Here is a 15,930-nt window from a genome sequence, read left to right as displayed (position 1 = left end):
CTAGTTTGTAACAGCTGATTGTCAAGATTTTCATAATGTAGTGCAAGCTATCCATTTTCTAATGCAATTTTGTCTTTTTGGCACTCAGTGAACAGGAAATATTAGATCTTACCGCAGACTTTAAGCTGTGACATGATTTTTAGTTTGCCCGTTTGGACATCCCACTTCCAGACAGAATTTTCTATGGAAATTTTAGTGTTCCAGACTAAAGAAAAATTAATAAAGACTAAAATAATACTACTACCCATTGACTTCTGAAAATGTAGGCTCTGAAATCAACAAACCAGGGTTGAATATGCCACATTTATCTGCATGTATTGAGTTGCAAATCTGCTTTTAAGGAGGTTTGAACACTCAGTTCCTGAAGGTTGAAAACACACATACTTTAGCAGAGGAATGCTCACACAGACCCTCCAGGGCTAAAATAAACCTACTTGGAAAGTGCAAAGACAACATTTTTCAGGCATGAACTCATTCAATGCATCGTAATTTTCCTATTTAAATGTTTGAAGAGACTTGTTTTAGTTTTAAAATATTATGTTTAGCATATTTATATTTAGACTAAGTGGAGAGGTTATATTTAGGATAAATAATTTCTAATGGAGACACCCTAATTTTAAAATTGCTTGATCAAAAGTTCAGAATGTTTTCCTCCTCAGCATGACTTTTGATTAAAGCTGAACATTTCTGAGAGGAATCCTTTATCTTAACCTTGCCTCTTGACATTTTGAGTTAGCCTCATGGAAAGAATTACATTAAACTATCTCTCTATCCATGCATAGATTCAGTGATGACAAAAAGCGAGTTGTACTATTAATTTCCTTGTACAAAAGATCCTAACGTAAATGCTGTCTCTTATCGCTGATTTGTTCTATAAACCAAGGTTCATTTCTCAGACATACTGAAATGTGAAATGATAGAATAACTGACCCACTTGGGATCAGCAGAAAGTTTTCTTTCTTAAATATTGCTTTGTTGAAACAAAAAGGATCCATGATTTTGGTAGTGTTTACTTCTGTTTCTAAACTCATTGCTAGTTCCCTAGAAGCCATGTTTAGTTAGAGAATTCATATCTGAAAAGAATTTTTCTTCAAAACCTTATGTAATTATTAAATTTGTTGTGTCGCATGGCTGTGTGGCTGACAATCCACATGTTTATTCCAAATACTAATTCAGGTGATCTAATTCCCTCAGTAAAGTATGGGACATCACAATAGGATACCACATAGCTTTTCACCAGTGCAGAGCACAGGGAGATTTATCTGGGTGCAATTTACCTACTGGATTGGTGTAAATGGCTCATCAATGTTTAGAGCAGTGGTGGATTTTAAAGAATTCTCTAGACCAAATCTTACATTAGACTGAAGTCAGCAAGGATCACTGGGGGGAAATCAAAGGCATGTAAGTGAACCTGGAAGAATAGAGAGCTCTGTGATGGTCCAATTCACACTGAAGTGGTAGGTCAGAAACAGCTGTATAGCTGATTTAAAAGAAATACTGTGTTAGCTCTATGCACATGAACAACTGGATTCTCTCCCTGCCAGACCTTCAGGTGGCCACTGATGATGAAGTTTTGTGTCTCAGAGTCACTGTCCAGGGTTGTGGCATGTGTTGGTGCTTATAGACCCTTCCTAGTTTTGTCTTTCTCCATTAGCCAGGCCTCAATTTAAGACTGTGGCCTACCCACTGCCATCTGCGTGATTGGTCCCATGTTCTGGAAGGGCAAAGTGAGAGTATCCAAATTATTTTAGGGTCTGTAATGGAAAATCTCATAGCCACAAATTTGTCTTTTCAGCTTCCATCATTTGAAGCATTTATGAAAGGCCTTGACTGAGAGACAATTGAGAAATGCACACAGAAGGAGCACATCAATCAGAAAGGTCCCCAGTTTACTCCTTTACATCTTTTTTTCTCTGTTTCTTTCTTCTTTTCTGTTGGAATATCATGGAATTAGTTCTGTTTAGATTGTGAATGTGTTTGACCACAGAATCACAGGATAGTTTGGGTTGGAAGGGACCTTAAAGATAATCTAGTTCCAGCCCTCTGCCATGGGCAGGGCCCCATCCAACCTGGCCTTGAGTGTTGGGATGGGGTGATATGATCTCACAGATGAAGTTTTCTAGGACAACTCATCCCCAAAATGCCTTCTCTCACAGTGAAGTCCCCTCTAGATATAATTTGTATTTATCAAGTATTCTCATTTTGTATATAAAATACATATTTATTCTCAGATTACTTATAATCAGCATTGAAAACAAACTCATATTCTTGCTAAAGCATAAATTTCTTCCCCCTTTACTCATGCTTCAAAAGCAATAACCTCATCTCCACTTCATGGAGGCAGAAATTACCTTTCTAAAAGTTATTGGAACTAATGACTGCAATTTCATACTGTTCCACAAGTCATGGTGCTGTTTCTTCTTGCTCTAATGAGCAACTAACTGCAACTGCGTGTTTTGACTGCATTAAGAAGCCATTACAAGAAAAGGTTTCACTTTAATAATTGAAGCAGAATTCCTTCTCCGAGAACTTCTCTGAAATAGTCAAACACTAATGAAGACATTAAGATAACTACTTGTTTATTAAAAACAGACACAAACAGTTAATTATGGAGCATATCAGAAATGTAAATAACGCTTCAAATTATGTCTTAGGTGTAAGGTAGCCAGAGGTCAACCTTTAATTTATTGGAGAAGGCTTTCAGTGTGGGTGTTCATGAACCTCTGTAGTGCAGAAACAGGTTACAGCAATGTTCTTCATTTTAGGCACATGGTTTAGTGGTGGACTTGAATATGTGAGGTTAACAGTTAGACACGATCTTAGAGATCTTTTTCAACCTAAATGATTCTATGATTCCATGATTTTCTGCCACTCTTACTTTTTTTTTTCATTGCATACCACAGTTGAAATTGTGCTGCTCGTTTCTTGTCACCTAATGTCAGATATTTCATTTTATGAAAAAACATGAAACTGTGGATATATGAATCACCTGTGCATCACAAAGCAAAAGAGTTAATGTTTAATGGTAATCACAGCTATTTTTGTGTGACTTTTCTGGAACAAATCTTGTATCTTATCTCCATCCTCTGCCTTGGATGAGACAAATGAAGAACCACATTCTGGGGCTGTCCTTCGCTTTCTGCACCTTTAGACAAGAACCCAATTTAATTGACTAAAAATAGATGGAAGATGTTTACAGTCCAATGAAGACTACCATGGCAGGCAGTAATTTTTCTTTAGTACTTTATATTACTTGTAAATACATTTTCAGGCCAATTTTAAAAAAAAATATTTCTCTGTTTCAAGTTTTAAGAATTGTCAATATGGTACTTCCAGATGGAGGAAAAAGGGAAATCAGGACTCAAATCAAAGTCCTAAATAATTTCTTTAGCTGTATGCCATGCAAAATACTTTTTTTTCCCCTTAATGTCGCCCCATCAAAACAATTTCCTTGATCTGTAAGGTAAACAATTGAGGAAGGTCATATGCAAGTAATTGTCCCTGCTTGCAGTGCATGACTGAGACATAGTGGGTTGAAAACCAGAATTTATAAAATACCCTGACTGCAACTTTCACTACTAAAGAATAATTCTCTTTTAAAACAGTAATGCATCCAAGTGCTGTGTAGTCTAATGCACAACGCTGCAGAAGAAATAAAAAATTATATTTTACCTGAGATTTGGTTTCTCTGGCAACTTCAACAATGTAATTCACCTTCATATTCTTTGTCAGTAATAGTGCTGCTAAGATTTATCTCATGCCCATTATCTTTCTCATCTAGTCCTTATCTATATTTTTCTCTTAGTTTCCACCATTCTACCCTCTTTCAAATGAGAAAACCAAGATAAAACAGCTAATCCTAACTGTTTCTGAGAAGTAGTCTTTCTCACACTTTTTTGCGTGCTTATGAGTAAAGTTAAAAATAAAAGTGCTTTACAGATATATTTTTAAGGTAAGCTCCTGCAGTCTTTCAGCTTGTATCTATAGCCTGAAAACTGATGAGTGACTGTATGTTCATTATTTCTATGAATCCCTGTTCCAGAATTTCTATGGTAACCTAAAAATTATGGAACTCAACCAAGAAGTTAATTATACAAATGTGCTACTGTGAGATGGCATATTCACCTTCCCTGTTTCCTTAGCTGTTCCTTGCTTGAGTCACACAGATTCAGCCCACTGTTTGCTGCAGGTGGACACCATTGCATGGCAACATTAACAACCCATGCTGCTGAGAAGCACCAGAGGCAAAAGCCCCATAAATCCACTCAGAAAGAGTTTAACTTCAAGATATTATCTGCATTATCTGCTCTGCAGGACTGATGCTGAAGCCAATGAAGTTTGTACTGTTATGAGTTGCACAAGAACAAGCAGAGAGAAAAACTGATTCTTTGCTAGCTCATAGCAGGCTGCATCAGTACTGGTATCTATTCAAAGATATGAAGCTAAATTTCATGGAGGTTCAAAACCTTCATGAAAGCAACTAAAAACTGTGCACAACAAGCCATGTTCTCTCTGTCCTTTTCATTGCTCAAAAATGAGAGTCTGAAACCTGATTCCTGTGGGGAACAGCTAAAGATGCTGGGGTTGTTTAGTTTGGGGAAAACTCAAGAGAGACCTTATAAGTCTTAGTCTCTTCTCCTAGGCAACTAGTGATACCACAAAGGGATATGGTCTCAGGGTGCACCAGGGGAGGTTCATTTGGAGGAATTTCTTCCCTGAAAGAGTAGTTAAGCATTGGAATAACTTCCCAGGGAAGTTGTGGAGCCACCATCCCTGAAGGTGTTCAAAAAATGAGTAGACATGCCACTCCACAACATGGTTTAGTGGTCATGGTGGTATTTGGACTTGATCTTGGAGATGCTTTGCAAACTTTATGGTTGCATGATTCTTTGAAAAGTCACCAGCCAGCAGTCTTATCTGGTCTTTAAGGAAACCCACTTTGCTAAAATACTTAGAAGAATGAATGAAATGTATATAGTTTTCTGAATATATATATATATATATATATATATGTGGATATGCAGATATCTCAGTGTATTCCTGTTTATACACCCTGACTCAACACAAGCTGCTGTGCAGTCTTGATGACTTAAGTGACCAGACCACAGGGGCTCCAGCACAGCTCTCCTCTGATTTGACTGAGCGACACAGCACATTCTCTTTCCAAAACATAGACTGGCTCCAGCCAAACTGTAGACCATGTAGCAGGTCATCAAGGCTTCCTGTACAACCTGTCAGTGCTGTGCCATAGATGGAGTCCTTTATATACATTTGGTTGGTCACCACCAAGGGATACAGATTTCAGGGTGCACTCAGCTAAGTTATTGAAAACTCCATGGGCTTTTCCTCTTGCTAAAAACATCTACTGGGAAGCAAACATTGCTAATGCTGCCAGATCACAAGGTTTTATTATAAATCCTCAAAGCTGAATAAAAATAAAAAGCCATTTGCATTGGAAGATAAATACTGTGTCTTATTTATTTTACATATTTCATATATTTACATATTTAATATATTTACATATTTTATATATTTTATTACTGCATATATTCACAGATTTTACTATATAAATTTACATAATCATTTTCTAAATATATTTTCAGCTTTCACGGATTCTGCAGACTTGATAAGGGGAAGATTAGAAATAATTCCTTTACACCAAACTCATGAATTTCACTTATTTTATCGTCATTCTTGTTGGTGAAGAAGGAGTTTATTCACTATTTTAAAACACACTTGTTTTGTTGTAATGTTACTTTAATAGAGGTGTCTTATTGAAATATGTACAGCAATTTAATTAGTCCTAGCCCAGTTACCCCCATACTGAGAGAGGTCAGTGGCATGAAAAAAAAAACAAAACAACCAAACCAGCATGGCCTGTGTGCCTTTAAGTTCAGTCCCATTAAATGATCCTTTCTTGCAGACCTATAAAATCATTTAGAAAGTACTTGCAAAAATAGCCAAGGAGAAACTGTTGAAATCCTTAATGGCTTAAATACCCTCTGTCTTGACGTCAGCCCTATAAAACTGTTAGTGCACTCTGGATTGCATTAGCACTCTGAAAGTCAACTGCTAATCCTGTAAATGCACTGCCTGTCTTGGCTCTCCTCTGCCTATGCATCTGCATGAATTGTTTCTAGGAAAGGTGAAAGAATCTTCAGCATTGTCTTGATACTAAAGATGAATGAGGGAGAAGAAAATATTCTGTAGGAAAAGTAAATATAAAAATAGTTTCTTCCGAACAGGAGTAGCTTGGCTGTTTTATTTTCTTGTTATTGAGTGGGTTTTTTGTCCCAAGAAAGTAAAATTCTAGCTGTCTTCATATTGTCATTAGTATAAGACTACTTATGCCAGAAACTACTGTAATCTGAGGACATTTCAAAAGAGTAAAGGAACTCCATAGGATTCTGGAGATGCCAAGGGTAAATTCCTTTGGAATGTGATGAAAAATAATTTTCTTTCTTCCGTGAGAATTTTTCACAACAATAAGTTTTTTCCAAACATACACTACATATATAAATTATATATGTATTGATTTGGGGGGAGAAGGGGGAAATCAGATTTTGAGTTTGGGATTTTTTTATGTGACTTTTTTGAGATTTTGGTATTTTATACAGATAAAACTTTTCTAATAATTTTCCAATTTAATTTAACCAGACTTCCAAATTGAACAACAGGCTGTTTTGCTTTAAAAAAAAAAAAAAAGAAAAAGAAAAGGAGAGAGAACCTTACATACATAAAAGAATATTAAACTGGAAAATTGTCAGCAAGGAGCCACATGTAAGAGAGATGTTTGCAGATAAGATGGTGAGAATTTTCTATGCTTTTCTGACAGACACAAGCCCAATTAATCCCCCATACCAGAACAGAGAGATGAGCAACTACTGATCACTAGGAAAACCCAGGTTTGGATCCAAATCCAGGCTCACCTTTCCCCCTACACACTCCTCCATCCTATCCCACATACAATCATGTTACGTTCCTCTGGGATCTACTCACCTGTCTGTGCTCCAATTGTAGCAAAAAGCCTGTGAGGAATCCTGGATGGAATTTTCAGTCCAGCTCTTATCTGGTAATATCTGTGGAGAAAGAATGAAAAAATTACATGCTGTTAAAGGAGTGACCACTTGATCCCACCTAAAATTCTGTGAATCTTGAGCTTCTGCACTCTAAAGTGCTCAAGAAACAGGTATGCTCAGGAATACTGGATCTTTTCTCTTGCTTTTTAGTTTTAACTAAAGTGGTTTTAATCTGGTCCCTCCTATTAGTGGACATAATGGCCTGATGGGGAATGAGGAAACTGTGGAAAACTCTTGGCCTCCTGTAGGGAAAAGAGACATTGAGAAACATCTATGGTAAAAAACAGTGAGATCAAACAAGGAGTGACAAAAATTTAATACATAACAAAAAAAGAGGAAACTTCTATGGAAAGAACAAAAGTTCTAATCTCCTATCTAAGAATGTTCAAATTATACACAATGGTTATCATTCTGCTGTTCCATGTTGAGGTTACCCTATTGAGAATGTTAGCATTAATCATTTGCCCAGAGAGGGTGTGGAGTCTCCTTAACTAGAGATATTCAAGAATTGTCTGAAATGATGCTGCTTGAGCAGGGAGGTTGGACCAGACAGCCTGCTGTTGTCCCTTCCAACCTGACCCATTCTGTGATGCTCTGAGTCATATCTAAACCAGTTGTATTTTGGTTGTTTGCTATCCCATAGGGGACAGAGTGTTAGATGAACAAAGGCAGGAAAAGAAAAAAATCAGCATTTCACTGGCTTAAGCTACACATAGAATCATAGTCTCCTGAGTTGGAAGGGTTCCACAAGGATCATCCAATACAACTTCCTCCCCTTTTACGGGATAACATCAGAATCAAACCACCTGCTGAGAGTATTGTCCAAAGTCTTCTTGAACACAGGCAGGCTTGGTGCTGTGACCACTTCCCTGGGGAGCCTGTTCCAGCACACAAAATATAAACTCAGTCTAAACAGAGAATAAATTTCATCCCAGTCCTCCCTGATCACTTCCATGGATGAGGGATAAGAGGCACTGTACAGTACAGTACCTAATCCAGTCAAATGCAGCTCAGGATATCTGCATCTGCATTTGCAGATCTCACACCGACCTGCTGTGACACCATGTTGGTGTTCATCTCCCTTTCTCTGCATTTTCCCTCCTTTGGTTTCTTTGTAAATTCATCATATCTCACAAGTATTTGCAGATGTTTTTAGCCTAATTTTTGTTCAAGCCTCTACATATAAAAGTTAAACTACAGCTTGGAAAGGTCTACCAAGCAACTAGACATGTTATGACACTTAGCAGAATTATTTCCTTAGAAGAGTACATCTGTATGTGGATATGAACTGGCGAAGAGAAAGGCTGAGAGAATTGGCATTGTTCAGCCTGGAAATGTCCAAGGCCAGGCTGGTTAGGCCTCTGATCAACCTGATCTAGTGGAAGGTGTCCCTGTCCATGACAGGGGCATTAGAAATAGGTGATCTTTAAGGTCCCTTGCTACCCAAACCATTCTACAACTCTATGAAAACGCCAAGTTTTCTGTGAACACCTGTATGAACAACAGCTCATACAGGTTACATTTCCCAATAACATCTTTGCTAGGTGTGTAATAGTAGGTAAACCAAATATGTCTCTCTAGGTAAAAAGGAGAAGAAAGGGGAGAAAAGACAAAACAAAACAGAAACACCACTCCAGAGGCAATTTTGTCATGGTCTTTCACAGAGGAAAGCCCACATTACTCTGCCTGGCAGGTCCTTGCCAACTTGGATATAATTCCTGCACAATCTTTGACATTTTTAGGTATCTGTTTTAGTCAAAAACATGGGCATTTAAACTCTCCATTTACATTTTAGTTTTCAGAAAAGAAAACAAAAGCAGCTCAGATTCTAAATACACACAGTATCTGCTTAAACATAGCAGCAACAAACTATAAGCTGCCTGATCTTTTTCTCCCTCATGCTGTCTTTGCACTATGCAGGAGTTTTTAATTGATAGCATTATTCCTGATTTCTTCTAGAGCAAGTACAAGAACTATGCCTTAAGACCCTTTAAATTTTCATTACACTTATATGTAATATAATTTTTTAACTGATAAAAATACCCTATTTGGACTAGTAATAAAGTCTAATAATTTCCAAATACCATTATCATGGTATTAAAGTAGAAATGCACATTAGTGTTACAGGACATTCCTCAGTATGTAGATATTAAAGTTTTACTATGGGCCCATTCCAAAAGACCCATTTCAAAGAGTAACATCCTACAGATGTCTGGCCACTTCTTTTGGATTTTTGCTGCTTAAAATTGGGGTGGGTTATCCTTGGCTAACAGCCAAATTCCCAGCCACATACTCTCTCACTCCACCTCATCAACAGAATAGAGTGAGAAAATAGGTTGAAAAATAGGATAGGCAGATCACTCATCAGTTACCATCACAGGCAAAACTGATGGAACTTGGGGGAAATTAATTTAATTTATTCACAATTAAGTAGCAAGAAAGAAACACAAACTAGAAAATAACAACTCTCTCCACCCCACTCCCTTGTACCAAGGCTCAGCTTCACTCTTTCTGACTCTTCTCTTTCCAAGCAGGTCAACGGGATTGGGATGGGAGTAACTGTCAGTCCATAACAGCATCTCTCCAGGTGCTCCATCCTCTTCACACATTCCAATGTGGATGCTTCCACAGGCTGCAGTTTTTTCAGGAAATATCCATCTGCCTACCTACCGCCACACTATTATAATGTCAGCCTTCCCTCATCATGTGTCTCATGTTCAAAAGGACCTCAAGCTTCCTAAATACTTCCATTAGGAAAACTGACTTCCTGTGCCTTGGCCGGTGTTTCAGATTAACACTATATATAGGTGCCTAAGGTGAGAGCTTCATAGAATGGAATCATAGAATTATGGAATGGTTTGGGATGAAAGGTGTAAGGACATGGAGGAGATCAGTCTTGATTCTCTTTTAAACATTCCCTAAATTTTGGTAAATTCATTTGAATGTTAGAGATATTCCAGAAGTCATAAAAAGATGTCTTCTTGTGTTCTCACCAAATTTAATGGCTCAAAACAAAAACTGAATAGAAAAGTCATAGAAATCTAAGGAACTCTCAGTCTGGGGTCAAACAATAAGGTTAAAGGTCCAGATATAAAGAAAATCTGGAAACTAGTAAGGTCTGCAATACTTAGGATTTCTGCCAAAAATGGCAGTCATATTTTATAGATAACCAAATATGGTTTATTTTTAATAAAGACATTAATCAGGTAATAATAAATTATTTATTACAAAATCTTTGGCACCTGATCCTAAAAGGTCTGGCCTTGATAATGCAATGGCATTTCAAAGCAATTCTGGTGTAAATCATGATGGAATTCAATACATTCTTCTTAAAGGAAGGCTTTAGAAAATGATCCTTTGCTTAAAAGATGCAAGAGGCTTCTAAATATCCTATTGTTGGTTCCATTGTACATAAGAGTGCATTGCAAAGACCTGCACCTCAAGGTAGTGATATTGGTGGTCAGTTGGATTAACGACAGAGGATAGGAATGTAGAGAACCTCAGATCACAGCTACAAAAAATATGAAGACATCCTCATTAGATTTTCCCCAGACTTCTTGTTATCCAGTTAAAATAAACAACCTCCATACAGGAAACTGAATAAAACTCATTACCTGTTTTTTTGGGGGATGAGGGGTGGGGGGGGGGGAGAGCAGGGAGGGAATGTTCCTGTTTTTAAGCCACATGTCACATATTACAATCATTAGGCAGGTTAATATTATCCCTTCCTCCTCAAAGCTTCCTCTGAGCCTCTAAGGGCAGGAAGAAACTGTCAAAGAGTGACTTTATAACTAGGCAAAATCAAAATAAGTAAAGGTTCTTCCTCTCACACTGTGAAGCTGGCTTGTGCACTGTAAGGAAGGGGTTTTGATCAAAATACAAGCCACTGCAAGACACAGGATGATTTCTTCAGCACCAAACATAGACAGATTCTCCACTTCCCCATCCGATACACCTCTTGGTTGTGTCAGTATGAGTGGCAGTGAGACCAAGATAGAAAACAAAGCCATGTTAACATGAGCATAAATAACAAATAAACCACTATTAAGATCTGGTTATTGAAAGATAAGATAGTCACCACCTGTGAATCCAGAGGCATCCCATCCTTCATCCTGGAATTCTCAGTGGTGGGGATCCCAAGGCTGTTCAAAATTTTCACTATTTATACAATTTTTTAAACAAAGGAATTAATGCTCATTGGCTACACAGTTCTCTTCTATTGCTTAAATGATTCCCTCTTTTCTAATGCCAATTAGTCCCATGCTCATTCTTGCTCTTCTTTTGAGTCTGTGTGTTTCTTGAGCTGGTGGTCATGATCTCCCCCTGCCAGAATTACCCTTTACCCAGCTGGAGCTGATTTCAGCACAGTTGCTGAGTTTGTTTTCCTTGTGGCCCATACATTCTGCATTCTTTGTGTCAGTTATCAGTCATACATTCTTCTCCCCAAGCTTTGTTAAGCTTCCCTTAGGTCTGTGATAACTCCTGGACAATAGTACCACATTTATCTTATCCCAAGTTCCTGCTATGGGGGTTAACTCACAGTCCCAGTTCCAGGTATCCACAGAGGCATTTGGGGGGCTTTGATGGTTGCTGGTGGTCGCAGATGGCATCTGTCCCATAACTTGGGGTGATCTTTGTTTGACCAGTGATAGGTATACAAGTAGTTTCTTCTTTACACTGATTGCCACAGAGGGAATTTTTGCCTGGATGCATTACCTGGGAAGTGCTGACCAGATCTCACCTCTCCCAGGCCTGGAATCAGCACCATCCTGTCACTGCATTCTGTGTTTACCTTATGGTGAAGTCCTTCTGTGGTAACAGTGTTTGAGACAGGCAACTGTGCTCTTGAAATCCTTACAAACACTTTGTAAGTGCTTATACAAAAAACCACACTGTTGAATGGCTGAATGCTGTGCTCAGACCCTGCTAAGGGACAGAACAGGGAGCAGCAACAGTCTGGAAGAGGTTTTGATTAGATATTAGGAACAAATTCTTTACTGTGAGGATGGCGAGGCACTGGAACAGGTTGCCCACAGAAGCTTTGTATGCCCTGTACCTGGAAGTGTTGAAGGCCAGATCCCCCCCCCCCCCCCCCCCCCAAATGTGTGGGGAAGGATTGTCTGATATTGATATGGAGATATTGCCTCCAAAAATAACAAGCTATTTTGCTTGTAGAACCTTGGTAGAAGTGGCACATGAATTGGACACTTGGTAATACAGTAAATCCAAGAAATCCGTAAGGGCACAGAAGGGCTGATGATAAGCAGAAGCCAGGGAGTCATTTTGCAAAGGGGCTGAAATGGATATCACTTGGCTCCCTGAGTGTGGTCCCAGAAATGCAAAATGGTTTCTGGCAGATTTTAAGGAAAAGAATATTTAGGAAATGAGAAATTGTAGTACAATTCCTGTTTTACTGCAAATAGGCTGAGTTTGGCTCATTAGAGTTAGGCTAGGCTGTACCTCTCTCTGAGTTAACAGCTGGTTTGTAATTTTTTTTTCCTTTTTAAAGACAAGAGCAGTGTAGAAATGCTTATTCAGTGAAGTAGGGACAACATGGAAAATCACCAGCTAATGTGGAACAGGAGCTGTGAAGGGAAGATCAGGAAACAGCAAACTAGTTTTAAGAACTAGAGGAACTTGGTAACAACTCTGCAAAACACAAAGCAATCATATCCCCTCTCCATCTAAAAATACATTGGGAGGGAAAATGTCAGGAAGAAAAGAGTGAGGTACAAGAAAGTACAACTTTGGCACAAGAACAACCACATCTAAACTGACCATGAATAAATCCAGTTTAGACATAAGAAGCTGCAGCTGGCAAAGGAGCAAGATTGTAAAAAAGCCTAAAAAACTCCTAACGGAAGCAGGAATGTAAAAACCAATTGGTTTTTAAAGAAAGCTCTGTAAATTTCCAAATTATTTATAGACATGGATCCTACTTATTTGCAGGACAATAGACTTTGTGCAGGTAGTAGAGACTACTCCAAGTCCCTTCTGTCTCACAAGATAAACTGCATGGGTCACCTGAGTAACAAAGAATTTGCCATCCTCACCTTCACTGGCTATTTGTGAATTGCTCATCTTTAAAATTAAATAATTTGAATAGCCCCTTTGTTTTCCCATGCCTGGACACATGTTAAGCTCTGATGACCTGTACTGACTCACACAGAATGCTGACACACCATGTCTCAGGATCCTGACTCCGCTAACAGATGTGCTGGGTGACACTGCCTCTGCCTGCTTCCTTCTTCAAGAAGCAATGTTGCTGACCCTTTTCTGCAGGTAACTCATCACATCATCTTGTGATCTAACCATTCCACAGGGCAGTACCTAATTCTAGAGGATTTACATCAAAACCAACAGAGAGATGGATCAAGAGAGTAGGGTGATACTGACCCTTTGGATTCCCTTCCTTCTTCCTCTCAAATTAATACCAGAGTATCTCAGCTCTTTTCTCTTGCAAGTTGTTGCCTACTTGTCTTCCTTCACCATTGACTGGTAATGACATTGTAACACCCAGGTTAAGAAGGGTTGGCTAATTTGAGAGAAGAAATTTGTCAGCTAATACTTATGCATCATGCCACCAAACCAAATCACTCCCGACAGGAGCCCTTGCAGACCAGATTGCTCCTCCCTGATAATTCCTGCAGCATGGAAAACCATTGGCTCAGTAACAGTGTCATAGAAGCCAGACATGCTCAGAATTGAATAGCTTCCATGTGCTTCAAAGTATACCTGAATAGCTTCCACCTGCTTCAAATTATACTTCAACAACTCCAAGGCTTAAAATTTCATCCTAAGTTAAGCTACACTTAAATAAACAACCTTTAAGCTAATACATAGTGGAAACAAACGAGCTGTGTGCTGAGCCTGATCAGTCGTCCTGCAGTGTTGGTTGCTCCTCAGACCAGTGTTGGAGTTGCCTTCCAGCAACCTTTATCAGCAAAACTTCTCCACTGAATTACTGCTTCCAGGGAGTCAAGTGTTGCAGCCTAGTGTTTTGGAATTCAACAAGGAAAAGCCTTACAGGCAAGGAAAAAGAAGGATTTCTTTATGAAAAGAAATCTCAACTCTCAATGCAAGACAACATCATGGCCCATAAGGAAGGTTGGACCTCAGGGTTTTCCGATCAAAAAACCATGTTCCCTGTGGAAACGTTAAGAGACCTTTCTATCCTGTACTGATGATCCCCAGCAGACGATTGCCAGTTGTCTTATCATCTGAGTGCTGCCTGCTACGTACTCCAGAAGTTTCTGCAGGACTGAGGAAATATCTGTGACCATCCAGGCTGATTCTCAGAAAAACACATTAATCAATTATCTGCCATACACACTGGTTTGGGGTTTTGGGTTTTTTTTTCCATGTAAACTCTAGGGGCCAAAACGTCAAAACCAGAAGGATTTCATGCAATTAACTTCTGCTGAAAAATGAAAAGTTAAAAGCAATACTTGTGTTGGAGGCATAGGAAGAAAGCCAGGGAAGAGGAAGTATGCAAACCCTTGTTTATTACACTTTTCCCTCCAGTCAAACAAATCAGAGGTGTAGCCATAAAAAATTCTGTAAGTTTGCATAAAACAACTGAGAATTTTCCTTGCTTCTGATGATAATGCTTTTTACATTTCTAACAGTCAATAATATTTCATGGATCTATAAAGTGCATGAGTCACATGGAAATGCACTGCATGAATCCATTCCTTCTTTGTATATAAGTATTTAGCTGGGTTCTTTAGCTGTTCAAATAGGAGAGCACAGAAAAAGCTGATAATGTTACACCTAATATCAAAACCAGACAAATAAATCAGGCTATAGATAAAAATGATCACACTGCTGTTTAAGCAAGCAGGATACGCCATACCATGTGCATGAGGGAGCCCTAAAACATGATCACAAAATGTTTCACATGCATCTACAAACACTGATCCAGATGTTTTCTCTATTAAATATTATTTCCAGAAGCCTTTCTGACCTAACTTTACCTCAGGGTCTAGAATAGCCCAGAAAAAATGGAGTGAGCATGTGGCACAAGAGCTACCAGCAAGCAGTATGCTGCTTTCCACAGCAGCCATCATCATTCCCACTGTCAGCAATTCCTTCCCACCTTTTTAACAGTAGGAAGAACACCTCGGACAGCCTAGGGAATCTTACACTCACACTGGAACCTATTAGAGGTAGAATAGGAAGGCTTTCCTCAGCCCTCAGTGCTGTCTTACACAAACATTGCACAAGGTGTCAGGTCTGTCTGGCAGCTTCCTCCACAATGCCAGAGATGCTGTGACAGCAGGTTAGTCAAACACAATTGCAGCACTCCAGTGCAGACTCCACAGCCATTTGTCACATCAAGTTTCTATGATTCTCACACCCAGGCTTCTTTAACTTTTGATGAAGGCAGGTCTAAAATTAATAGTGTGAGGAGGGCAATCCACACCCTCCTCACAGCACAGTAAGTAATGTAGCCATTATCTCATGGTAAAAGACATAGTGGGTCTGCCAAAAGCAAACGTCTCATCTGCAAGAAGGCTGCATCATGCAGACACAGATAAGAGGAAATTGTTTCATTCTAAATGTGTGGCAATGCCTTTAGTTTCCTTTTTAAAAAATTATGTCAGAAAATGCAATATTAAAAACAGATGCTGTCTAGTTCTGCAAATACTTGGTGTGATTCCTTCTGAAGGAACCCAAGCAAAAAGCATACCAGCATTTTCTTAAGGTGTTCAGCACATCCCAGGATCTAACACAGATAGTTATATCCCAAGTACAGGATTTAGGGCTGGCAGCTCTCAAGACCTGAGTACTTTGGGTAAAAGTGGAAAAGATATAAGCAACTTCTGGCAAATGAGCTCTAGTGTTCACA

General features: G+C 38.8%; 1 protein-coding gene across 5 annotated transcripts in view; it reads right to left on the bottom strand.

Moving 5' to 3' along the window:
- Positions 1-15,930, bottom strand: part of FAM135B (family with sequence similarity 135 member B) — a 289,327-nt gene that overhangs the window by 121,978 nt on the left and 151,419 nt on the right. For all 5 annotated transcript variants that reach the window (XM_071553796.1, XM_071553792.1, XM_071553793.1 and 2 more), the window contains one exon: positions 7,000-7,079. In XM_071553796.1, coding sequence (XP_071409897.1) covers positions 7,000-7,079 — 80 coding nt within the window. The remainder of the gene's footprint in view (positions 1-6,999; positions 7,080-15,930) is intronic.

The sequence above is a fragment of the Pithys albifrons genome, chromosome 4, assembly GCF_047495875.1.
Source record: "Pithys albifrons albifrons isolate INPA30051 chromosome 4, PitAlb_v1, whole genome shotgun sequence".
In the NCBI taxonomy this organism is placed as follows: domain Eukaryota; kingdom Metazoa; phylum Chordata; class Aves; order Passeriformes; family Thamnophilidae; genus Pithys; species Pithys albifrons.
The sequence above is the reverse complement of the archived record's forward strand: the minus strand, read 5'-3'. Positions and strand labels throughout refer to the sequence as shown.